Below are 27,791 nucleotides of genomic sequence, written 5' to 3' on the forward strand. Positions count from 1 at the left end.
AGTTTCCCCAAGAGGCAAATATTCTGAAGTCTCGATATACAGACCCCTAGACCACTTTTTGACAATGCTATTCCACTTCAACAGATGAACCTTTCTAGTATCATCCCCACTCCAAATGAATTTCTGCCTCCAACATATCAATGCGTTTACACACTGCATGCATATATATTCAGACTCTTTACAATGTATGATTGCTCAAATTCAAACCATTGCTATGATTTATACTGCCATGATCACTCTTAACACTCCACTTTCATGACAATAAACATTGTTTCTATCACTTATGTTATAAATGATAGTCTCTGTACCAAATTCAAAGTCACTTTTTTTATAGTCTCAATTTCCATTATTTTTTTTCCAATCAAATCAATATTGAAACTCTCCTTATGAGTCAATGTTATGAAAACTATAAACCTGTCTGTATTAGAAAAAAAAAATAATAAAAGTAATTAAATGTCATTAAGAAATTATACACTTTTTTTTATTTGAAGAAAAAAAACTTAATTATAAAATTCGTTCTCGTATTTTATGAAAGGGTTCACAACAATCAATATATTCACGATGTAAGTATGCAATCAAAATATTAGCCAGCTCTTTGTCAATATACTATTAAAATAGGTAGATACTAACAATGCAAAACAAAGAGAACCATTCCCCCTAAGGCATATTACACACCAATCTGGAATTAAGTGATCCCTTTTAGCACCATCTGAAAAGTTGTAAGCCTTTTTAACTGGGAAAGAACACAAAATTGTAATAACTATTGAAACAGTCATTGCAAACATAAATATAGTTGAGCCATAACAATTTATCTTCATTTTTTAGTCTCAACAACTACAAGAACCCTGAGAAAATATTGTTCAAACTGATTTTTTTAATTTTTAGATGACTGTTATTTAACACCCAACTTCTTAAAATGCAGTTGCTCAAGCAAAACCCCAAAAATTAATGAAACAAATATCCATTATAGTAAGATTAATATGACGAAATTAAAAGTGAATTCAAAGAGAAGGCTAGTTGAAAAAAAAACAGAAAAGAAGGGGAAAGAAAATGGTATATACAAAATTTTACCATTGAGCCAAAAAAAATGGTATTATGCACAGAAGAAAGACCATTTAGCAAGAGAAAAAGAAATAGAAAGAGAGGTTGAGAAGAGTGATTAAAAGGATTTAATAGCAAGGAGCAAAAAATATAACATGAAGTTCATTTTTCACGTAGGTTCCTCAACAGGAAACCCTTTCTTTTTTTTTTTTCGTGTGTAGGCTCAAATTTCCTTTTCAAATTCTTAAAGAAATCAAAGTGAAAACCCTACATTCAACCTTTCACATGCTTCAATGAGTCAGGACAAAAACTCACAGAAAAAAAAATCTTTTGATTCAAATACAGAAAAAGTGAAATCAAAATAAAAATGTTCTCTAAAAAATGCATTAATATCGAGATTCCATTCTCCGACCAAGATATGAGGATGGTTGTTGGTGAAGCTGCTCACGCTGCTGAAGTTGCTAGTGAAGTTAGTCGATGTTGGTTCGGGGAAGATCCATGTTGTCATTTCTTCAGACCTAAAACTGTTGCGTGTGTATAGTGTATGAGCTTCAAAAATGGAAGGAAAAATTTAGATGTCCTGTGATGTTTACTGATATGCAACTGCACACTGTATAGGGATACGAAGAGCCAAAATCGCGACATTGCATAATGGACGACTTCTTCCCTTCTCCCCTGATTGTGTTGCTCTGTAAATGTTAGCACTCAGGCTGCCTCTGATGATTCCCACAAAGAAGAAGATGCTCCCACTGCGTCCACGAGACCCGCACGTGCTGTAACCAAGCCTAGATACTTACAGGATTACGTTAGTTAGTTACTCGTTCATTCATTCACGAGTTTCATATGTAATGCATGCATGCTTCGTGCCACTCATTAAACACGTGCTGATAAGCCGTTAAGAGTTTGTTAGATCCCCGATTCCGTTACGACGGTTACACGCTTGTATCTCAGCAATATATAAGTTGCTGAGTATCTCATAAAGGAATAAGAACAAGCATTTTAGAATTTAGTTTCAGGAGGACCCTACCTCGAATAAGGGAACCCTATCTCTCTTTTTCCCCTCCCTCTAGCTCTGTCGTGAACCTAACAAGTGGTCCGACCTGTCGTCGCTGCCATTGCCATGGCTGACCACGAGACCAGGAAGACAACCACGGATCGCTTAGAAGACGCGATTGCGCGCCTCACCAATAGCCAAGCCAACCTCAATGAACGATACACCAACCTCTTCGATAAGGTAGATTCCATTCTGGATCACCTCCGTTTACGTGATGAACACCAGAACCAACCCTCTGTCAGCAACACGAACAGCCACCGCAACACAGTTAAACTCGATATCCCTCGTTTTGACGGCCGTGATCCCCTAGGGTGGATATTCAAAATGAATCAGCTCTTCCAGTACCAGAACACACCGGAAGAGGAGCGGATCACCGTGGCTTCCCTGTACCTTGACGGCGCTGCCCTCAGTTGGTATCAGTGGATGTTTACCAATGGTTTCATCACCTCATGGCAAGGCTTCATCCAAGCGTTAGAGTCACGATTTGCTCCAACGTTTTATGATGATTCGAAAGGCGCACTATTCAAATTGGTTCAATGTGGATCTGTGAATGACTACTTAACGGAATTTGAACGTTTGGCTAATCGCGTGGTAGGCCTCCCTCCACCTTTCCTATTGAGTTGCTTTATTTCAGGTTTAATCCCGGAGCTCCGACGAGAGGTGTTAGCTCTCCAACCTATCTCCCTCCTTCAAGCAACAACACTCGCGAAATTACAGGAAGACAGACTACGAGATAGAAAACCTCCATCGCAGCGTCTCTATCAATCATCGCCGTCAACCTCCTCGTCTAACCTGAGCACGAAACCGAAGCCTCCTTACGTGCAGTGGACACCGGAAGACATGGCGTTTCACCGAGAAAAGGGCCTATGCTATAATTGCGATGACAAGTGGAGCTCTAACCACCGTTGCAAGGGACGCATCTTACTCTTCGTAGCTGACAATCCAACTCAGGATTCCGGCGAACCAGGCTCCACAGCTCCTAGTCTCGCCTCGGAAGAAAATTTAGGTGATCCTGATTGTGTGACAGATCCATCTCCTCCCCATATAAGCCTTCATGCCATGTCCGACTTACCTTCATCGGAAACTTTTTGCGTGTATGGCACCATCCGAAACGTGCGCATCACCGTGCTCATAGATAGTGGGAGTACCCATAATTTCCTCCAACCGAGGGTTGCACACTTCCTCCATCTGCCCATCGAGAACACCCAGCCTCTCCGCGTCCTCGTCGGAAATGGGTCCACGTTGGACTATGACAAGCGTTGCCCCGACACCTCACTAAACATTCAAGGACACTCGTTTCCGATCACCTTCCACCTCTTTCAGATCAGTGGAGCTGATGCAGTGCTCGGCATCGAGTGGTTGAAGCAATTCGGCCCAGTCACGACGGACTATACCTCCTTCATTATGAGGTTCAATCACTTGGGCCAGGAGGTTTCCTTACGAGCTGATGTCGCTACTGGTCCAGAACCCGCTTCGACAGCCCAAGTCAAACGCATGATTCACACAGGTTCAACTTCAGCTTTGTTTCATTTATGCATTTTATCCGCTAACCCCGCAGAAGAAGCCACTACTCACCTTCCTCACTTACTCGAACCTATTACGAAGCTCATCCTCCGTTATGATCAGCTGTTCCAACCCCCCAAAAGCTTGCCTCCATCGCGCGAGGTGAATCATCGTATCACCCTCTTGCCATCCACAGCTCCGGTGAACGTACGTCCATACCGGTACCCTCATTTTCAGAAGGCTAAAATCGAAAAAAAATTGCAGAATTGCTCTCCGCGGGCTTCATACGGCCAAGCACGAGTCCATACTCGTCTCTGGTCCTTTTGGTGAAGAAGAAGGATGGAACCTGGCACCTATGTGTCGATTACAGGTCCCTCAACGCCGTTACAGTCTGAGATAGGTTCCCGATACCCACTATCGACGAACTATTGGACGAGCTGGGTCACGCTTCTTGGTTCACTAAGCTCAATCTCAGGCAAGGATTTCACCAAATCCTCATGAATGATGCTGATGTAGAGAAAATGGCGTTTCGAACACACCATGGGCACTACGAATACCTCATTATGCCCTTTGGGTTGTGTAATGCGCCCTCCACATTCCAGGCAGCAATGAATCGCCTCCTTGCTCTGTTCTTACGACGTTTTGCAGCTGTGTTCTTTGACGATATACTCGTCTACAGCAACTCCCTTTCATCTCATGTTCAACATCTTGACCTGATCTTTCTAGCCTTGTTATGCAGTGAGTTCTACTTGAAACGAACTAAGTGTTTATTTGCCCAGAGAGAATTAGAGTATCTCGGTCACGTTGTTTCTATTAAGGGAGTCACCCCGGAACCCTCCAAGATCAAAGCTATCGCGCAATGGCCCACCCCGGCCACAGCTAAAGAACTTCGAGCGTTCCTTGGGTTAACTGGGTTCTATAGGAAATTCATGTGCCAATATGCAACTATCGCGTCTCCATTAATGAGCCTACTATGCAAGAATGTGTTTGAATGGTCCCTCGAGTCACAAGAAGCTTTCGATAAGCTTAAATTTGCCATGATCAACACCCCAATTCTGGCCCTCCCCAACTTCCATGAACCATTCCTCATTGAAATGGATGCTTCAGGTACTGCCATGGGGGTTGTGCTCTCGCAGCAAGGGCACCCATTAGCGTTCTTCAGCAAGAACTTCAACCCTCGCCTACTTAACGCCTCCACCTACGTGAGGGAACTCCACGCTATCACATCCACAGTGCGTTAATGGAGGCAATATCTCCTCGGCAGCTCTTTTACGATCCTCACCGATCATAAGAGTCTCCGGGAGCTTATGACACAGGTGATTCAAACACCTGAACAACATTATTATCTTTCCAAGTTACTTAGCTTTGATTATACGATTCAATATAAAACGGGCGCTACCAATATTGTGGCGGATGCACTCTCTTGCAGACCACCGGAACCAGGCCAGTTGCTTGTGTTGTTAGTGCCTCAATTCGACTTCCTGCGCGACATCCAACAAGCACTTGTCAGTGATCCTGACTTTCAGGCATTACTGACCCATGTTCAAGAGAACCCTTCAGCCTATCCTCAATATCGGGTCCATAACGGGTTCCTGCTATTCAATAATCGCATATGGTTGAATAAAACCAACCCGTACATCACGTCCCTTTTGTCGAAATTTCACGCTACACCGTTAGGGGGCCATTTCGAGGTAGCTAAGACTTTGCACCGCATTGAAGCAAGCTTCTTCTGGCAAGGGCTGAAGCAAGATGTTCAGAAGTATCTCCGAGAGTGCAAGGTTTGCCAACAGAACAAGACGAGCACCCGACGTCCGGCGGGCCTGCTGCAACCACTGCCAGCTCCGGTAGGGGTGTGGGAGGACATCTCTATGGACTTCATCACTCATTTACCACCATCAAACAGCTTCACGGTTATCATGGTTGTCGTCGATAGATATTCCAAAGGGGTGCATCTCGGAGCCCTACCTATAGGATTTTCAGCCTTCAAGGTCGCCATGCTCTTCGTGGAAATCGTCTGCAAACACCATGGATTTTCGAAGAGTATTGTCTCCGACAGGGACCCCGTGTTCTTAAGCGCTTTTTGGAGAGAATTATTCAGGCTCAGTGGCACCCACCTCCGGTTAAGCACGACGTATCATCCACAGACGGATGGCCAAACCGAGGTGGTGAACCGCGTCCTTGAGCAGTATCTCCGGTGTTTCGTCAACTCACAACCTTCATCGTGGTTCCAATATCTGTCACTCACTGAGTGGTGCTACAACACCTCGCTGCATTCAAGTTTCGGTATGACCCCGTTCGAGGTTATCTATGGGAAACCCCCACCCACGATACCTCAGTATATCCCAGGCTTGACAAGGAATGAAGTTGTTGAGACTCTAGTCCAGTCACGGCAAGACATACACACCCAACTACAAAAGCGGCTGAAGAAAGTTCAAGACTCCATGAAGAAATATGCTGATGCTGGACGTGACGATGTTACCTTTATCGTGGACCAATGGGTCTATGTGAAACTTTGACCCACTCGCCAATGCTCCGCAACGGGACCACATCAACCAAAGTTATCAAAACGGTACTTCGGGCCCTTCAGGATCCTTGCGAAGGTAGGAGAAGTTGCATATCGGCTAGACCTCTCAGCTGAGGCACGCATCCACCCTGTCTTCCACTTCTCACTGTTGCGCCATCATCATGGACCTCCACCCTCTTCCACTGAACTGTGGACCTTAGAGATCATTGGTCAGAAACCCATGCAACGCCCCCTTTGCATTTTGGATACGAAGCTTGACACTTCCACTTCCCCTCCAACGCAACTCGTTCTGGTCCAATGGGTTGGCCAACCTCCCGAGGACACTTCCTGGGAACCATGGCTAGAGTTACGAGATGCTTACCACCTTGAGGACAAGGTGGTTTTCGAGGACAGAGGTATTGTTAGCACTCAGGCCGCCTCTTGTAACATCCCATTTTTTTTTCGTATATAAAATTTTAGAGAATAATGATGTTTTATAATTAAATAAATAAAGAAAAATAGTTATAATAAAACAATGTTTTGAGAGAAAATAAGAAGAGTATTTTATTATTCATTTGATGGAGAATAAAATAGAGTTTCTTTTTTTATAAAATAATAAAAATAAATAAATAAAGTAAATAATAGGTCGTGAATACCCCTAGTTATAAATAGTGACATGTTATGTCAGTTTTTAGACTGACTTCTCAGCCTCCTCTGCCTACCAATTTCGTTTTTTCTCTCTTCCTTTCCCAAAGCCCTCTCTTTTTCCCGCAGGCCATCAAATCTGTCTCAGAAAAATCACGATCTCGGACTCATTCACCGTTGGATCGTTGTGAAATTTAAACAGCATGTTCGCAACCTATTTCCGAAAATTCTCACCGTTGGGAATTTCGATATCACGTCTAAGCTAATAGAAATACCCCTTTCATTGTAGCATTTTTCTTTCCCGTAGAAATCCAGAGCTGTCTTGGTAAAACTACGATCCCTGTTTCTTTAACCGCTGGATTGTCGTAAGATTTGGATATGTTGTTCGAAACTCAGTTTCACACGCTTTGACCGTTGGGATTTGTGAGATAATATTCGTGGCGGGAGAAAAAGAAATCGCATGAAGATAGTCCAAATGAAGGCTTTAATCCTTTCTCTGTTTCTCTGACGTTTGGGAACTCTATCGGAGCAGTCGGAGGAAAAATTGGAGGAATCTTAGTGGGAAGACACGTGAGTCCGCTTAGAGGTAAGGGATGAGTTATTCACGGTTGGGGATTAGTGAGAACATGTGTAGGGATCCTTAGAGGATTAAATTGGAGTTTTATTTTGGAATGTTTGTTAAATTGCAATTTTTCCTTTATGATTATAAATAAAATATTGATGTCCCAATGAAAATTGCTTGATAAATTGTGCTCTTGATATTTGTATATTTCGACCTATGATTTTGATATAATTGTGTAATATTATTTGAGGGGTTTTAGTCCTCATGTTGTGATAGTCTTTTATATAAATTGTTATATTGAGGTTATGAAATGATGATTCAAACTGTGAGTATGTGATAAATTGAACATGTGACGGTTGATGAAACACATGTGTATTGAGATGAGATGTGTGTATTGAGTTGTGAACTATGAACTGTGCAATCACACAATTGTAAGACCCTTTAAGGGCGACAAATATTGTGATGAGATCCACTGTGGGAACCCGACGAGTTAAAATGATTTTGAAAACAATTGAGTAAATGTGTGTATTGCATAGTTCATAGATAAAGTGTATATGATTCATGAGGTGTGATAACATGTTAAATTGAGATTATACCATTGTGATTGGGATTAAGTGTATGTGATAAATTGAGTATGTATATGATTGAGATATATATGTGCATTGAAGTGTTGTGTGCATTGATTTGTGAACTATGAATTGTACAATCACACGATCATAAGTCCCTTCAAGGGCGACGAGTTAATGCTAAGTCCCTTTTAGGGCGACGAGTTGATGCTAAGTCCCTTTTAGGGCGACGAGTTGATGTTAAGTCCCTTTAAGGGCGACGAGTTAATGATAAGACCCTTAAAGGACGACGAGTTTAAATTATTTTGAGAACAATTGAGGAGTTGTGTGTTTTGTACAGTTCATAAATAGAGTCTGTGTGCTAAAATGTTTTCTGGGTTGGACCTGAATCAGGAGGGAGAGGCCCTGACGGACTCTTCGGAGTGTAGGTCTTAGGGGTCACACGGTTTGAGTGCTCCTTTAAGCCTATGTTGATCCCATATGGTTGGAGCATTCTCACAAAACACTGTGACCCTGACTGGTCTCCCTATGATATTACCTAGTGAGAGTGACTTGACTTATTATTGTGTGGTTTGTCTTGTCATGTACTCCTAGGCGCCCGACGAGGTTTTTCACTGACATGGTACCACATTGCATATAGGCTTGAGTCTTAGCATAACTGTTGCATACGCTTGCTAATTATTTATTATGAAATTGATGTGTTATTATGTCTTGATCGGAGTGTGTGATTCCTGTGTATAGTGATTGCTGATTGAAAGGTGTGATTGATGGATGAAAAGTGTGATTGATGAATGACAAAGTGATGAAATAATGTGAGATATGCTAAGTAAATTGTATTTGGCTATTATATGTTGTGTTGTTTCTCTCTAGTAGTTAGAAATGTGATAACTCACTCCCGGTTTGCTGTTTGTGTTTGGATCCTGTGATGATCTTGAACTTTGTGTTCGGGGGAGCAGATGAATAGGTGGATGACTATGAAGAACCTCATGCTAGAGGACACAGGAACACCACGCTCTGATAGGATGTGACATTAGGATATAGGTTCTATATTAATTGTATGAGACTTAGATGACCTTCTTTGAGTCGAGATGACTTTATTATTTATTTGGACAAGTTTGAATATGATGTAGAAGAAAGTGAATGTGAGCCTTTTACCCATTTGAAAAGCTTGTATTTAAAAATGTTTTAAAAATACTTTTAATTAATATTTGAATTTTTATTCCTTTATTAATATATATGTGAGGGGTAGAGGGTGTCACACCTCTGATGATGCCCACGAAGAAGAAGATGCTCCCACTGCGTCCACGAGACCCGCACGTGCTGTAACCAAGCCTAGATACTTACAGGATTACGTTAGTTAGTTACTCGTTCATTCATTCACGAGTTTCACATGTAATGCATGCATGCTTCTTGCCACTCATTAAACACGTGCTGATAAGCCGTTAAGAGTTTGTTAGATCCCCGATTTCGTTACGACGGTTACACGCTTGTATCTCAACAATATATAAGTTGCTGAGTATCTCATAAAGGAATAAGAACAAGCATTTCAAAATTTAGTTTCAGGAGGACCCTACCTCAAATAAGGGAACCCTATCTCTCTCTCATCATCTCTCTCTTTCCCCTCCCTCTAGCTCTGCCGTGAACCTAACAGTAACCTCTTCACTTAATATGAATATATATCTTTGGCATTGAAGAACACAATTTCCTTCCACTGATTGTCTTCACGGTGCTATTAATAATTTCCTTCGATCCATTAACTATCTTCACAGTGCTATTAATATTATTGGCATTGAAGAACACAATTTCCTTCCCTTGGTTTTCCTTCAGGGTGCTATTAATATTGTTGGAGTATAGCCCAACATGCATAGGAAATGTTGAGATTCCAAGTTGCATAGGAAACATGGAGACTCATTTACAAAACTTTGGAGATGTAAAACCATTGTTGTTGGAGAATTTTCTCGATTTGAGTATAATTTTAAGCGGAAAAAATTGTCTACGACTTAACTCGAACTCCATCTTCCTTCTAAAGATGCTTCCAAAAACATCTTTGTTAAAGATAAGAGAATTCTCTTTGACACGCTCTAAACAATTTAAGACATTGTTACTCCCATGACCCCAAGCATTATGAACTACCAAACTATAGTCCTCATGGGTGCACCAATGATTTTATACCAATGAATTTAGCAACATTCCAAAGATTAAAATAAATTTCAAAAGCATGTTTGCTAGGATAATATTGAATTAATAACTGTAGTATATCAATATAAATAAAATAATAACTATAAAATGATTACAGCATAGATAAAAATGAAATTTGAATAATTTAGAAACAATTCTAAAAAAGTTATCTAATTGTTGATAAATTTAATATAATTTATTAAATTATTTATTTTTTAAATTTTTATAAATTAATTAATTGAATCTTATAAAATCTTAAATATATATATATATATATATATATATATATATATATATATATATATATATATATTAGTAAAATAGAAAATGCAAGCAAGCCTAATACAGTAATACTCGTGACGTCCTTTGTAAATAACAAACTGCAGAGACGAGAATTGACCACTTTCTCCGTCGTTTCATGTGTGTAACAGAACGAACAGCTCCGAATTATTTAAAGCTCTATTAAAAATTAAAAATTAAAAATTCCTACAGTTCTTCCGATTCTCCTCAGCTTCCAAGTTCCCATCTCTTTCACACTCACTATGCTTCATTTTTATAGCACTTCTTAATTTTCTGCACCAAGCACTCATTTATTAATTAACTCAGAAACAAATGCAATTTATTATAACAATTTGATTTAACCTCATTTAGTGCCAATTTGATGCTTCCCTTTATTTTCTGTTCTCTAATTCACTCTTTTTCTTCCTGTTATTTTTATCATTTGTCAAATTCCTTGACTGATTACTGATTCTGCTCATTGCTTTCTGTATATATATGCATTTGGTAACCCTGACCCTAAGACTTTGTTCTCTCACTTCTGCTCACATTTGGTACATATATATGCATTAATTGATTGATCCAAGTCCTCTGCAAATTTTTTTGGGGTGTGTTTATGATGTGGCTAATTGTTTGTGGAATGAACTTAACTGAGTTTTGAGAGAAAGTGAGTAATGCAAGTTTTCAACACTGCCATTGTGTAACTCTTGTTTCCCCACGGTTTTGGTTTAATTTCCGGAATTAGAGTAAGTTTATATCATGGTCTTTTCAGGGTGGAGATATAAGGTTGGTTGGGTGGTAAAGGGTGAAGCGGGGGAGGGATGGGTTGTGGATTCGAATTTCCCGCTAACAAACAACATTTGCCGATAAAAAAAAATGGTGTTTTAGGGGTTGGCTGCTACTCACTGCTATCCAGGATTGATAACTATGATTTACAATTTTAAAGCATTTTATTTCCTTCATAATCTATAGCAGAGACATGGTATATCATGTTTTGTTTTGACTTTTGATATAATTAGAAATTGCTGTGTTTTGTTTTTTTATCAACTTTACTTATGGTGTATTTGGATACCTTCAAAATCACGGGGGATATCCCAAAACCACGTAAAAAAAACCTGATTTTCCAAAGTAACTATGTGTTGCATCCCATTCACAGTAAAATTGAAATTGATTTTGGCTCACCTGACTGCCACCCCAAGCATGCTATTTATGTGTATATAATGCAGATTGTCTTCTGTTGTTACTGCATGCTTCCCCCCTTGTTTTCCTTTTGTATTTTGAACACAGGTCGATGGAGGATGCAGAAAATGAATGTCCAATATCCCCTGAGGTGGTGATTGATATGGGGCAGGAGAGTCAGACTCAGAAGTCAGAACCCCAGTGATTCCTGTCGCAGACACTAACAAGGTCATTGACACTGAGAATGAGATTACAGGTCCAAATGTTTGTTGTGTTGACGATAATCAAAAGGAAATTAATGATGAAATGCCAGACATCAAATATTTTCCATAATGACAAACTTCATACTAATGTCAGTAGTGGACAGTTGTGTGAGAACCCCTGTGCTACCATTGTTGCAATGACTAGTACTGATGTAAAAAATTAGGAGGAAATATATGTGGCGCCAAAGATTGGCATGGAGTTTGAATCAGATGGCAATGCTTACAAATGTTATAGCAACTATGCTGTCCTGAAAGGTTTCAGCATAAGAAAGGATTTGTTAATAAAAGTAGGATAAATGGTGCAGTAGTGTCCAGAAGATACACCTGCCATAGACAAGGTTATCATCCTAACAAAAATGGTACATACTTGAGGAAATTGAAGCAGGAAACAAGAACTGGTTGTTTGGCACACATGACTATTTCCCGTCAGCCGAATGGAAAGTTTTGTGTCATTAATTTTGAAACTGAGCACAATCACGAGTTAGTAACACCCTGTACTATTCATATGTTACCATCACAGAAAAGATTGACTTTTGCTCAAGCTGTTGAAGCAAACTTAACAGAGTCAGGGTTTAGTGGGGTACCAAAACTGGGAATGCGATTTGACTTCGAGGAGCATGCATATGAATTTTATAATGCATATGCTGGACATGTAGGTTTCAGTGTAAGAAAAGATTATGTAAATAGGAGTAAAGTTGATGGTACTGTGGCATCTAGACCATTTACTTGCTTCAGAGAAGGTTTCCGGCATAAAGACAAACAGGATATGAATGTAAAGAGACCTCAAAAGGATACTAGAATTGGATGTTTAGCACAACTAGTAATTTCTCGACGACCTGATGGTAGATATAATGTTTCTAACTTTGAAGAAAAGCATCATCATGAGCTTGTTGCTGCATGTAGAGTGCACATGCTAAGATCACAAAAGAGGTTAGCAACAACTCAAGTTGAAAAGAACGCTGTAGATGGATCTAATTTGCTGCCTACGTCAACCTCTGAATCCAATTGCAAGGCTATTGAATTGAAGGCTTTTGTTAATCTGGACTGTGATCCCATGGGACATGAATGTAAACTACCTTTCAAATGTACAAGCAAAATAAAAGAGGGAGAAATTAAAAAGATTGAGCATCACTTACAAATCAAGCATTCAAAGAATCCTTCTTTCTTTTATGCTTTACAGCTTGATGCTGATGATCAAATAACTAATATATTTTGGGCTGATACAAAGATGAAGGTAGACTACGGTGATTTTGGTGATGTTGTTTGTTTTGATAGCAGTTATAAATATTATAAAGACTCCTGACCCTTTGTTCCGTTCCTTGGTATAAATAATCACCAGAAAATGATTATCTTTGGGGCTGCACTTCTTTATAATGAATCTGTAGAATCTTTGAAGTGGCTGTTTCGAGTTTTCATTGAGGCAATGTCTGGACGCAAGCCAAAGACAATCCTTACAGATCTAGACGTAATAACAGCTGAGGCAATCAATAACATATTACCTCAAACAAATCATCAAATTTCCGTATGGCATGTCTATCAAGATTCCGTCAAGCAGCTGAGTCATGTTTCTGTTGGATTTGTTTCTTTTGTAAATGATTTGAGAAGCTGCTTTTTTGATCATGAGGAGGAGTATTATGTTGTTAATGCATGGAATGCTCTGCTTGACAAGTATGATCTGCAGCAAAATGAATGGTTGCAACAAATATATGGAAGCAGAGATTGATGGGCCATGGCATACAGAAGACAAGTTTTTTGCGCTGATATTGTAAGCATGCTACTGAGAGAAAATCTTACTCGCTACCTGAAAAAGTACCTAAAGCACGACTCAGACATTCTTCCACTTTTCAATTATCCTGTTAAGATTGCTACTGATTCTCACTACAAGGAATTAGAAGCCAATTATGTCATGAGCCAGCGTATGCCACTGCTGATGCGAGATATCATTACGTTAAAACAAGCAAGAGCTCCATATACACCAAAGATATTTGAGTTATTTCAGAAAGAATATGAAGCATGTGTAAATCTAGTGATAAAGCATTGCACTGAGAGTGGATCATCATATAATTATAAAGTTAGCATATAAGAACAGGTACGAGAGTATTCTGTTACTTTTGATTCTTCTAATGAGACAATCAGTTGCAGCTGTATGAAATTTGAGTATGTGGGAATCTTATGCTTCCATGCATTAAAACTTCTTGACTATAGGAACATAAGGATAGTTCCATCCCAGTACATCTTAGAGATGGACAAAAGATGCTAGAGTTTGACCTCTCAATTTTCAGAGGCAAATTTGAAGTAGTCAATTGAAGGCTTTTTAGATTAACCTAGGCTGTCATTTTGTAACCATGACAGATACAAGGAAGCATTTCATTTTCTGCAAAACTTTTAATTTAACAGAGGCAGCCTATGTAATGTATTAATCTTATATGAAATTGTACATCTTCCTGAAATGTTACTTGCATTTGTATGTTACAGATCAAAATTAAGAAATACATGATAATGCAGATTTCTTGACAAATTTGTTACAACTAATTTGCTACACAAAATATTATAAGAAAAAACTTAAATTACTTCAAAACAACACATTCTTGCTTTTGTCCATTTTGTTGCTGAGAATTGCCATTTCTCTGCATATCTAGCTTTGGTGTTTACTGATTATAAATCAATTATACAAGTCTTATTTGTTATTTTCGTTTCTAGGCACATTTTCACTTAGAAGTTATATTTTGCTACAATTTGAGCATGACTTCTACAAAAATTCTAATTCATTTAAATAACGAATAGCTCAACCAATGGTTATACATGGGAAAGATATTTGAACAAAAATAGAGATGGTGAGGGTGGAAATAGAAAAAGGAATAACATGTCAGAAGGGCCACTCTGACCAATGTTGCTATATACCTAGAATACAACAAGGGTCATACTTATGAACATTGGGTCTAACTAGTGTGATACAATACAACCCCATCTCCATGAAGCTACATCATTTACAAGTTTGTCAAGTGATGCTTTGCTCTCAACATGGTTAATATTTTAAGTTTCTACCAGTCTGGTATCCATTCTGAATATTTGGTGATGTATTCTCATGAGTTGGAATAATCATGGAAGTTGAAGTTAGAGGGTGAGACAAGGTGCGACCACTCTTTCCTAGGAAGTGCTTGGTGCCACTGTTTTTCAGTACAGGTCTGTTGGGAGGAAAAGAAGTCTTGCTCTCTGCCATACTTGGGGTGGATTTCCTTCCATCTTTCGGTGTTCCAAAATGTGTCAGTGGATCCTGGAAGGAAGCAATTGAACTTTTAGCTATTAGGAAAGTATTCTTAGTAAACATTGGATGCTCTGATGGAAATGAATTTCAGTGCTTCAGGAGTTGTACTCATTAAAATCATGACACCCAACATGTATAGACCTTTTTCCCATTTTAATTTGTTTAGACTCTAGATAGAAAAAATAAGAGAAAACTATTAAAGGAGCAGGTAAGAGTACTGAAAATTTGCTCATTCTCATGGAAGGAGTAGATAAGAGAAAATTTGCTGACAATATTGCTCACTTTCATGGTTTGAAAAACTTTTTTTTTATTCACTTTTAATTATGAAAATGACATTATTTTCACTTTCTTGTTTTCAAAAGTTTATATAGGAAAAAAGTTTGTGCAGGAGTTGCAAAAACAATTTTCACTGTTTCTTATACAAACTTCTGAAAATAGAAAACAAAATATTGTCTCAAATAAAAATGACCCCTATAAAATCTCTACATTTTCCAATCTTGAAGTGCAAATGGTCAAGCTCATTGTAATTGTTAACAATTTAAGAAAGATACCTTTTTTGTCTCATTCGTTGACGTTTTCCTTTCCTTGTAAAAATCAGGTAGTGGCCTGGCTTTGAAGCAAAAGCTTTGGCGTAGTTTTCTAATAATCTCAGTCTCTGTTTTCTCCTGCAAATAAGAGGATTGGATGTTATTGATTAAACTTAACTCTAAGGAACAAAGATAGTTCTCACAACGACATTTTACTTGGTCACCCACCTTGAGTTTCGTATGCAGCTGCTCTTTTTGCGCTTCATTAGCATTGAACTTTTCTTCGAGTTTCTAAAATTGATAAAGAATTAAAGATCAACAGACAGGTACTTTTAATAACACTGTTAAGTAAACTCTTATAATCAACTAAATATAAAAGAAAAATAAGGATTTTAGTTTTGCCTTCTTTCTTCTTGTAGCCCTTTCTTCTGTCCTCAAGCTGAAAGGGGATGATATAAGTGGGGATCTCATTCTATTTCTGCATGAAAACAATATATTGGTAATACAGGTCTAAAAACAATAACAAGGAAAAGAAAAGCCCCTTTAAAGACCTATAGACCATATTGGTAAAAGTACTTGAAAAGTGCAAGCCTTCCAAACAGTTACTTGCAAAGTTGCACCAACTCTTTTAATGAATTGGCTGAGAAAGTTCTTTGGTCTAACATGTACTGGCCGTATATTATATAGGGCTAAAGCTGAAGTTTGAAGATGAGTATGAGTATGTATCTCCTACACCTGAAATCTATTGAAGGGAGATGATAAAGATGAGTAATTATTTATTTCTAGTCAATTTTATCTCAAGGAAGATGGCTTTAATCTGCTACTTATTAGACACCTGGATTTGTGCTCTTAGTGAGGCCTTCTTTCCAGCCTCAATGCTAACATGCTTCAATTCATTTCCATGGTAAAAAAACAAAAAAAGGTAATGAGAACCAAGATAAATTGTTCAATTATTATTTACTTAAAAATTTTGGATTTTCAGGTACTGACAATTTTAGTGCTCGTGTAATCTAAGTGCAAATAACTTACTCTCCAGAAAGCAAGCGCCATTTAGAACCACCCGTATGGTTCCCTGGTGCTGATGACAAATCAAGAGGTGTTTTGTTCCTGAAATTTTACAAAATTTACATGCACCATATCAGGATGAGAAACAGCTAGACAAAACTTGGAAGCAAACAGTTTCACATTGCAACTAACAAAATTTTAGAAATCAGGTACCTTTTCTTTTCAGTTAATGGGGTCAATGAAGATTGCTTTTGCATCTCCTTGGAAGCCTGCAGTCGGAAAATGACTCACTTTAGCATCCTGGACAGTAAATGCCACATGGAAGATCATGGAAAAATGGACGCTGAAGGACTTTAAGTAGGGTGAAAAATTGAAAAGACAAAGCAGAAAAGCTGAAATACCATAGTTGGAGTTCTTAGTGTAGTCGAGTTATCCTTTGAAGCCTTGGAAGAACCAGCACCAGCTCTTGTACTTTCAAATTTCCTCATGACTGAAGCAGTCAATCTGTTAAGTTCTCTAATGGGTGTAAAATTAACTGATCTAGGAGTAGATCTCTTTTTATCTGCAGTGCTTAATGTAGCAGGCTTATTGCTCATTGGTGTAACAATATTATTCCTTTTGAAAGAAATAGCAGCTGTGGACTTAACAGGTGTAGTGGTGAACTTGGAGGTTCCATTAGCAGGTTTATTGCTCATTGGTGTAACAATATTATCCCTTTTGAAAGAAATAGCAGCTGTGGACTTAACAGGTGTAGTGGTGAACTTGGAGGTTCCATTAGCAGGTTTATTACTCATTGGTGTAACAATATTATCCCTTTTGAAAGAAATAGCAGCTGTGGACTTAACAGGTGTAGTGGTGAACTTGGAGGTTCCATTAGCAGGTTTATTGCTCATTGGTGTAACAATATTATCCCTTTTGAAAGAAATAGCAGCTGTGGACTTAACAGGTGTAGTGGTGAACTTGGAGGTTCCATTAGCAGGTTTATTGCTCATTGGTGTAACAATATTATCCCTTTTGAAAGTAATAGCAGCTGTGGACTTAACAGGTGTAGTGGTGAACACGGAGGTTCCATTAGCAGGGGTATTGCTCATTGGTGTAACAATATTATCCCTTTTGAAAGAAATAGCAGCTGTGGACTTAACAGGTGTAGTAGTGAACTTGGAGGTTTCATTAGCAGGTTTATTGCTCATTGGTGTAGCAATGTTATCTCTTTTGAAAGAAATAGCAGCAGTGGACTTAACAGGTGTAGAGGTTAAGTAGGAGGTTCCATTAGCCTTTGACAACTTAAAGGAAGAAACTGGTGGTTTCTTCTTGCCCACACTAGCCAAAACTTCCTGATCAGATTTGGAGACCTGTTGCAATAACTAGTCAATGCTACTATGACCTCAAAATATCAAAACCAAAAAAAGAAAAAGAAAAACTTGTGGAAATAAAGTAACTTAATAACCTTCACTATTGGTGTCAAAATTGGAGGTGTTACAATTGCACTAAGCTTTTCACTTTCCTCCTTCTGTGCACCAACATCTTCAAGGTGGCTTTGCAATTCAACCTTCATTGAACTTCCCACAACTGCTACTTCTTCCATTACTGCCTCAGCTCCCTCTACCTTGTTACTTTCAGGTGTAACACTTGCCTCTACACGTGAGTTTGAATCATGCTCACTGGCTGTGAGTCTGACCAAGACATCATGCTCATCAGAGGTAACACTCAATACCTTTGCATCTTGTTCTTCCTTGACAACCATTTCAGAATTTGGACTTATTTGTAAATTATGAGTGTCATTGTCATTGTCAATCACTCCCTCATCTTCTTGTCCAGTGGAATTGTTTTGTGCCTCATTGTTTGCTTGTTCAAGCAATGCAGCTGCCTTCTGAGCAGCAAGTTTCTTGTAGTGAGCTTCAAAGAAAGCCTTCTTCTGTGCCACTGAACCAGGTCTTGAGTACCTCTCTGCCTCTTCGACATAGCGGTTGTGGGAGAAGCTGGACCACTTCTCCCATGCCAGGGACTCTGACATGAATCTCCCAAACGAAATTGACTGCTCAAGTGCATGAATTGGGTTGTTCTGAAACGCACAAGTTTCACAGTTTTTTCAAGGTGAACCTTCATTGCAAATAGAAAGAAAAATCTCTTCTAGATTAATTGCAACCAAACATATGAAGGAAAAACAAAGCTTTAATGAATTATGTTATGGTAACACCACTCAAAATCCATCAAACATCAATTAATGTATTTGGATTATAGTTTGCAAACCATGTTTTGGCCCCACCAAAAGCAACATTTGTTCACTTCTACTTACTCAAAATATGATCTGAGACCCAAAATCATGTTCATATTTGCTTATCATGTTATTTGAGGATGAAACATAGATTGTACTCTCCAAACTAAGATTCGTCACTTTGTCTCATTCATAACCATCTCGATCAAAAAAGACTCGAAATTGATAAATATCTCTCTCTAAACAAACGATAAGGAAACAGAAAACAAAAGTTTGGGGTATACCATTACAAACAAACTATAATCTAAGTTCATGTAAAATCATTACAAGGGGTTGCATGCAATTCACCAGTGAAAGCAGGAATGGACACCCTTCTGAAAATGCGATTATTTTTTTTCTTTCATTCCATTGTTTCATACACTACATGCATGACCAAGTAAAAGAGTAAGAAAAACATTACAAAGAAAAAGGAAAAGAAACCAAATTAAAGTTACTTCAGGTGGTTCAGTTCAAGAATCCAATAATTCAAATTCTGGAAGAAAAAAAAAAAAAAAGGAAGTGACTGCTGAATGAACTGACCTCACTGGCTTCATTGGAAATCCCTGAAGCATAACAGAATGGTTGTTGCATGAGACAAGTTGAGTCCCCCATGTTTCACTGCAACGAGGAAACCCCAAAAGATCCAAACTTTATCACAATTATTATTATGATTTATCCTTGTTAGTATTACCATTACTATTAGAAATATTATATTTTACTTTGTTTTATGTATGTGGCCGTTTGTTTGTGGGCGCCTACACTATACATTCAAATTTGAAATTCAAAATCTGAAGCATGTTGATGTTGGTTGTGTTGTGTGTGGATGATGTGGAAAAGCAGACAACTTTAACAGATTATAAAAAAGTGAAGTGTCGTGCAATCTTCAACCTTTCTTTAAGTTTCCAGATAGTGGGGTCCACTAACAAAGTGTTTGGAGGAGGAGCCTCTTTTTTTCACACCACGAGTATGAGTTGTACTTTTTTTAACAGTAAAAATAATAGTACTACATGCCCGGATATACTTTAGATCAATAATAAATTATTATCTAAAGCAAGCTTGTTAATATTCACGATAATTATTTTAGTACTATCAATAATTTTTTATTCTTTAAAAAATACTAATAATTATTTGTGATTGATTGATAATATATGTCTTTTACACTAACCATGCATAAAAATTAAACTCTTTTTTCAATAATTGTTTTACTACTATAGTTAAAATTTATTAAAAATGGCATAATTATGAGTGCAGTTCATTAAATGCATGTTTAGATTCATATTGAATCATACAAAATCAAGTTGAAATATCAATTTATGTGATTTTAGATAAATGTTCATATGTTTGATGCTCTATTTGAGAATTAATTGAATCTAAAATTAATTTTGAGTTGAATAATTCTAAGTAATTTTTGGGTTTATAAAAAATGTTATAACAAGCTTTGTTGATAACTTGATTTTAGAATAAAAAAACATTCAGACACAAAACACTTCAAAATTAAATTTAACTAAAATCAAATATACAAAATTAATTTCATGTTAAATTATTGTTTTCTGCAAATTCAAAATTAACTTTGTAAATACTCACTCAAACACATTAAATAAAAAATATGATTGACAATGTTTTCTTGTAATTTCTAATATATTTTATTCAACAAACAAGAGTGTATTAAAAAATGTGTTACTAATCTTTCTTTTTTTCACCTTGGTTTGGGCCCAGGTTGTGGAACAGGATGGAAATCTCAAACCCTTGTTAATCTGTTATTGTTGGGCTAGCTTGTTTGAATTTGGTGAAGCTTCAATTCAAATTAATGTTTGTTCTGTTTAACCAAAGAAGCTAATTCTTTGATATGCATGTTGGTAGCAATGGGAACAAACAAGAATCAATGAGGGATGGTGAAGAGATGTAACAGGTTGAACTACCAGTGGTTGCAACATTACCCAGGCAAAATGACAAGGATGTGGACTATGTGTGTGTCCAAGGTAAACGATATTATTATTGGACGTATTTGAATAAAAGGAAAGAAAATAAAGAAAGTGGAATTGTGTTTTTATTTTTTGATTGGGGAAAGAATGTACAACTTGGATGCGTATGTCTGATGATTTAGGATTTTAAAAAAAAATCATTTTAAGTAAAAAAAATTGCATTTTTAAAATAAGATTTTTAAAAAAAAGAAATAGATAAGATTTACTTCTTAAACAAACAGAAAACTACTTATTTTGAGTAAAAATAATTTAGAGAAACAATCAAAAATTAAAAAATTACTTATTTTATTAAAAAATGTTTTTAAAATAAATTTAAACAAATTGGTCTTTAATCAATGTCAACATTATTTTTTGTTCCTGAATTATATCATACAGTTTTTTTCAATGAGAACTTGCCATAATAATTTCAATGAATTTGATATACCAATTATAAGCGGAACTTTATGAGATATTCAACGTAAAATGCTTTTATAAATAGCTTTACGCATTCATTTCCCCATTTATTTTGATACATTTCCTTGAGAAGCATTGTTGACACTACTACAAAAAGATGATTTAACATCGTCAAATCTACATCGGTTATTAAAAAACCGATGTAGTAAATATCACAGTGGCATTTTTGAAATTTACATGAACTTTTTCACATGTTAACAACGGTTATCGTAAAACCGCATTTGTTTCTAAGAAAACTACATCGATTTTCTATATACCACTGTCTTTGAATTGTTAATATTTTAAATGATTTTTTAATTTTCTTAAAATTACTACTACTCGCGCATAAACCCTAAAGTTCTAATGTCAACAGCGTCGGCGTCGTCTCGTTCACAGAGGGAGGTAGCTGAATCCCTCTCCCTTTCCCTCCCCGCCTGTAATGGATAACCCCTCCTTAACCACCTTTCCCTCTCTCTCTTTCTCAATCCAAGCTTTTCATCTTTAATTTTTTTTTCTTGTGTAGAAGAAATGGGGAAGAAGCAGAACGAGATCCAGAAAACGGGGTTAGGTCGAGTCCTGCTGTCTCGCTTCTACAGGAAGAAGTTCCTTGAATCCTTCACCGAAGTCTCCGACATCGACGCCGTCGTCGAGCAATCCCTAGAACCCCTCCCCAAACTCGCCGCTGCCGCTTCAACCACTCTTATCAGCCTGTGAGTATTCTTTCTCTTCGTTCCGCATTCACGCGCCCACTTTCTTCTTTCTGCAATTTCTTTGTGACATTTGTTTCTGTTGTTGTTATGTGAGAGTAGTGAACCAGGTTCCGTGCCTAATGAAACGACAACACCAGAAGAAGCGAGGAAGCAGCAGAAGCAAGAGGAGGCGCTCCACGCCAGCAACCTCCGCGTTCCTCGCCACCCACTGTGGACTCCCAACATGTCCGCTGATGAGCTGAACACCAGTGAAACGCAAGTTTTCTTGACCTGGCGCCGCAGCTTGGCGAGGTGAGTTCTCTGGTAATTATGTTATGCTTGATTGAGTTTGATTAGTTCTCTGGCATTCCTCTTTCTTTTTTAGTTTCTATTCCTTCCTGCAGACTGGTCTTTTGTTCACTTTTCTGTATCTTGTTCTGAGAATTAGTTATGTTCTTTCCTGTTTTTTTTTTGTTATTATGTCTTGGAAAGGAGAAGAACTTCTCTGTTTAATCTTTGCAATTTTCGTACTCCCCAAAGCTATCCTGACTCCCAAGAGAATTTTTTTTCTAGATAAGGATATTATGATCATTTTCAGTAACTCTCCATATCTGTTCATGTCTTTTTCTTAGTTGTTCATGGCTTGAGACTTTCATGTAGCAATGATTTGTAACTAACTTACCCTTTGCAAAGCCAATTTCGTTCTTGAGAGTTGAGACTATACTTTAAAGCTTCTTCTCGTGATGAAATGATGGCAAGTACATCCTATAGCTTTTGTGTAGTTGCTTTTACTTTTAGATCGAACCCTGTCATCAAATCTGCTTCTGCGGACTTTTGGTTAATTATACTTGAGGAATCTCACGCTAGTTGTTGTGTTGTCAACGTTAACTGATTTCTTTTTTCAATTTTGTGCATTGTAGGTAGCTAGTGCACTTGCTTATTATATCACTATCTTAACATTGTCTTCCTTCAAAGTATACACTAAATATACGCCATGACCCATGCTTTATTCTTATGATCCTATATATAGAACTGGATGCAACTCTTCCGTGTTTTCATTGAGTAATGATTGGGGCATAAGTGACTCAAAAGAGTGTACATTCTGTTATGATGAAATGACAAGGCAAATTTTGTTTTAATTTATGGGTGTACATAGATGAATATGGTTGATCTATCTGGATCGGAAGTCTAATTTAAGGCATTCAAGTTGTAATTGATTGGTAATATATAGTCCAATCAAAGATGTGTTTAAAGTTCTGCCCTTCTCACTTTGCAAAGTAGTCTGCCAGATCAAAATTATGTAGTTTGACATGTAGGTTAGGTGGCTAGTGTAAAGTCACAAGTGGAGGAACAAAACTTTTTTGTTGAAAACGTGAAGTACAATTTGGCAGCTTGTTCCTATAAAATATTAATTTCACAAAATCAAGCAGAATCAGCTAAGTGGTTATGTCTTGTCTTTGAGCAAGTTAGCAGAGTTTTTGGCGGTTAAGATGGATGTGGGCTTTGGTTGAAGTGTTGGACCAATGGAGCAGGAGAAATATTTGATTCACATTTCCTTATATTTATATTCATATTAGAGAACTTGCTTCGGATTGAAGTTAATATGAATCTTTTTTTTTATAGAGTAGATCTAGTTGTAGATTGTTATTACTTGTGAATTATATTAGTCAATTCTAACCCATAGAGGTCTGAAACTACAAATGAAAAAAAAATTACTGATTTGTGGTGAATTAAAAAGAGGAAAATAAAATTAAGGGAACAATTTTGTTGTATCATATACTAACAGTGTGATATAGTCAACATGTTTAATTAGGCTATCACTGCTAGAGAATTTCATTTTTTATGCAGTTTATGAAAGTTCCACCTGTTTTATAACCTTTAATTATATTATATAGTAGCATGTTTAGGCTACCATTGCTAGAATCAGTCTAACATGGGATATCTTCTTGATACAGAAAATGTTAGCAATTAAGTTCTCATATGCATGTAAGCTACAGTTTCAATGCCATAATATCATAATTATATATGTTGGCCACTCTTAAGCCTAGCTTGATCCAATCACTTTAATCATGCAGATTTTATATACTGCAGGTAAGTTTTATTGCAATCACTTTTTTGATGTGACACCCATTTCTCGAATTCTTGCATTTAGAATTAAAAAATACATGCACCTATAAAACTAAATTTAGAACTCGCTAGTCTTGCTAGACTTTTGAGTGCTTTCCTTTATCAAGTTAACTGGACTATGTCTACAAGTGATGTTGATCATTAATGATCACGTTTTATTATGTTTTACATTATATTCGTTCTAAGTTATTAGAACTTGACTTTTGGGTTGTATTAATGGAACTTCTATTTTGATACAACTTAAATATGCTTATGTTCAAGTTATTATATATAGAATTGCATTGGACAAATTTCAAATGGATAAATTCAGTGATATTTGATTAGTATTTATAAATTGCTGGTAAATATCTATTTTATAATTATATTATGCTTACCATAACATTGTTGCAAAACAACATATTTCAAAAATAACAGGGACGAAATAGTATTTACCAAGGTCAGTTTGTTTCTGTTCTGCATATCTTAAGATACTTCTTTTACAAATTTTATGAAGTTCTTGCTTTTAGAACTTGAACATATTGGCCTCTTGTGTAATTTATGGATTTCCACTTTTATATGCTTGCATGAAGTTTCTGGAAGTACATATCTGGACTTTGGTTCTTGTCTTTCGATTTGACTTCAATATCTCTTTGCATAATTTGTTCTTCTAAGCTGTAACTGTAGGCAAAAGTTTATTTTTCTATGCCCTTGTGATTGGATATGCTCATTATTAATAATTGTATATGTTCTGTTTCCTTATTTTTTGTTCTTGCAGCTGTTTATTATGTCTACCTGATAGGTTTTCAATTAAATTTGTTGACACTGATATCATTATCTAATTTTTATTTTTGCATAAATTAACTTTTCCTCCTGTTTCCTTTCTCATACCTGTACCAAACGTATTGAAAAAGCTTGATATATATACATGCACATTATGTTCTTTTCTTCTTACATAATGGTATCTGTAGGCCCATCAATACATAAGAGTTTGACTTCCTAAAGGTTAAGCTTAGTTTTTTTTTTGGAGGATAAAGAACTCGGGCTTTTTTTTATGGTAAAGAACCCGGGCATTTTTTACAACTTCATTTTCTCATTCATTCTTTAGAATTCATAAATACAAATGGAAAAACAACACTACTTTGTTATTGTCTACCTATTGAGTAAATCTATTGATATTGTATTGTGATCTGATAGTGTTTGCTTTATATGGGACCTTGAAGGCTATTGCTGGAGAAGCTGGTGTTCCATTTTTCTATCGGGCAGGATCAGAATTTGAGGAGATGTAAGTCTTCCTTTTGCATTTTATAACTTAATTTTTCTGTGTTTAGAATACATTATATATTGTCTTAATTTTTGAAACAGGATATTAGGATCTATTTTTCTAGAATGTAATAACTAGTAAGGATACATTATATATTGTCCTAGAAAGTTTGTTAACGAGGGTACATTAATGTCCTCTGTAATACATGTATTATGTTTCTTTATCTTTTCTAATATTGATTACTGGGTCTTCTTTATTGTAGAAAGAGAGAGAGAAAGAGAGACACATGAGTAAACTGTAATGGGATAAACAATAATGTGCAGCGACCCTCATATTTACTTTACTAGGTTATGTACATAAAAGCATGTAGGCTGAGCCCATATACATACAGTAGTGCTAAATCCCTTTATATATATAGTAGTTAAATACTAATACAATTTAAGTTAGTAATTAGCTCTAGTAAGTTAAATTAGCATGTCGTTTGTGATTTTTTTATTACTGGCTCAAGTATGTGTATTTTTACATTTAGTAAACCACAATCATGCACTTTAACATCACATCAATATTTGAAGGGGAAATTATAAATTTCGCACAAATAATAAAAAAAAATTCATTATTCTACATCGGTTAAGTGATAAACGATGTAGAAACCTTTCAAATTCTACATCGATTGACTTATAACCGATGTAGAAACATTGCCATTCCTACCCATTCTACATCGGTTCAGTAATAAACGATGTAGAAATCCTTCAAATTCTACATCGGTTGACTTATAACCGATGTAGAAACCTTGTCATTATTACCCATTCTACATCGGTTATCAGTCAACCGATGTAGAAACGCTACCATTCAACATTGGTTTCAACCTTAGAACCGATGTAGAAAGCTCACATTCTACATCGGTTGAGCTATACAACCGATGTAGAAAGGTCGCTCTTCAAAGACGGTCCTCCAACCGATGTTGGTATTCAACGACACTGTGTTACTACCACGCGTCATAACCGATGTAAAAAGGCCATTAGAACCGATGTAGAAGGCCTTTTTTTTAGTAGTGTGAATTATTTAGAAGCATAAATAAATCAGATTAATGATAGCCATCTTCAACTTCAAGTCTAACAAAATCATTACTATTACACACTAAGGGAGAATATCCAACATTAAATATAAGCCACATCAAATTAAATATGCTCTTTTTTTTGTTATTACTCCATTATACACTAAAAGATTCAGCTACCCGAAAAAGAAAAAACCACGGCACCGATAATTTACAAACAAAAAAATCAAAGGACCGTTTCATAAAGCAAGAAAGGAAAGAATCAAATGGGTGTAATGAGAGAAAAATAATTAAAAGAAAATGAAAGGAAATAATTTGTGTTATGTTATTTAGTTTTAGTTTGAGAAGGGGGAAAATGTTAAATTTCACTCTCTTATTTGTTTGGAAAGAAAATTTAAAAAGAAGAAAATGATATTATATACAAAAAATAGTATTGTCCTGTAGTAAGTTACGAAAAGGATGAAAAAAAAGGGGACACTCTTTAATAAAGTTTTTCATCCATTTATTCAAGACTCAAACCATATGTTTATAAAAACTTGTTTCAAATGATTTTAAGATAAGATATTTTGTTTTAGTTTGTAACTAGTTGGTAACTCGTGCATAGGTGGTGTTGGTTGTGTGCATACATGTTTAAAAATAATTGTGTAAAAATAATTGATTTAAAAGTAAATAATAGATTACATGAGAAAAAATGAATCATTTATAGCATAACAAAATAATATAAAAAAACATTGAAAAATGCTAAGATCAATTTAGAATCAATTTAGAAGATCTGGATCAATCTAATTACTCCTAATCTATGCTTAATAAAATTCTCAAGCCTTTCAGTTAATATGGAGATGGTGATTGATGAAGATTATATCCCAAACTTCTTAGTTGTAAGGACAAAAGTAGTTACTAAATACACAGTTATATCGATGGACATGAGTGACTACTATACTTGTAAGTCCCCTACATGAATTTTGTTTAATGGAAATAACTGTGTACAAAAACTAAAAAATAAAGTTAAAATATCCTCAAAATGATATTTCGAACATTATTTTGAAATTGAAATTACTTGTTGACATGTATGCTATGAAGATCACGAATGACTATTCCAAACGTGAATGCATCAACGACAACAATGTCTATGCTTAATAAAATTCTCAAGTCTTTCAGTTAATGTGGAGGTGGTGATTGATGAAGATTATATCCAAAACTTCTTAGTTGTAAGGACAAAAGTAGTTACTAAATACACAGTTATATCGATGGACATGAGTGCTACTATACTCGTAAATCCCCTACATGAATTTTGTTTAATGGAAATAACTGTGAACAAAAACTAAAAACAAAGTTAAAAATATCCTCAAAATGATATTTCAAACATTATTTTGAAATTGAAATTACTTGTTGACATGTATGCTATGAAGATCACGAATGACTATTCCAAATGTGAATGCATCAAGG

At 36.4% G+C, this 27,791-nt stretch overlaps 2 protein-coding genes across 4 annotated transcripts; one reads left to right on the forward strand and one right to left on the reverse strand.

Annotated features, from left to right (window-relative positions):
- The first annotated feature begins 2,161 nt into the window (after positions 1-2,161).
- Positions 2,162-3,928, forward strand: LOC114398583. The gene has a single exon (XM_028360763.1). It carries the CDS (start codon positions 2,162-2,164, stop codon positions 3,926-3,928), a length of 1,767 nt encoding a protein of 588 aa, XP_028216564.1.
- A 10,589-nt stretch (positions 3,929-14,517) lies between these two features.
- LOC114398938 (mucin-17-like) lies at positions 14,518-19,547 on the reverse strand. 3 transcript variants are annotated; one of them, XM_028361023.1, is made up of 10 exons: positions 19,362-19,547; positions 18,015-18,629; positions 17,282-17,919; positions 16,969-17,182; positions 16,781-16,836; positions 16,592-16,669; positions 15,965-16,040; positions 15,791-15,853; positions 15,587-15,700; positions 14,518-15,044 (listed from the first exon to the last, which is right to left on the reverse strand). In XM_028361023.1, the coding sequence occupies exons 1-10, from the start codon at positions 19,431-19,433 to the stop codon at positions 14,796-14,798; spliced, it is 2,175 nt and encodes a 724-aa protein (XP_028216824.1). In that variant the 5' UTR covers positions 19,434-19,547; the 3' UTR covers positions 14,518-14,795. The 3 variants fall into 3 exon arrangements, with proteins under 3 accessions (XP_028216824.1, XP_028216823.1, XP_028216825.1); XM_028361022.1 differs by having other exon boundaries at positions 16,969-17,919; positions 19,362-19,545; XM_028361024.1 differs by having other exon boundaries at positions 16,969-17,919; positions 18,015-18,667; positions 19,362-19,463.
- Between the last annotated feature and the right edge of the window lie 8,244 nt (positions 19,548-27,791).

Source organism: Glycine soja, chromosome 19, assembly GCF_004193775.1.
Source record: "Glycine soja cultivar W05 chromosome 19, ASM419377v2, whole genome shotgun sequence".
In the NCBI taxonomy this organism is placed as follows: Eukaryota; Viridiplantae; Streptophyta; class Magnoliopsida; order Fabales; family Fabaceae; genus Glycine; species Glycine soja.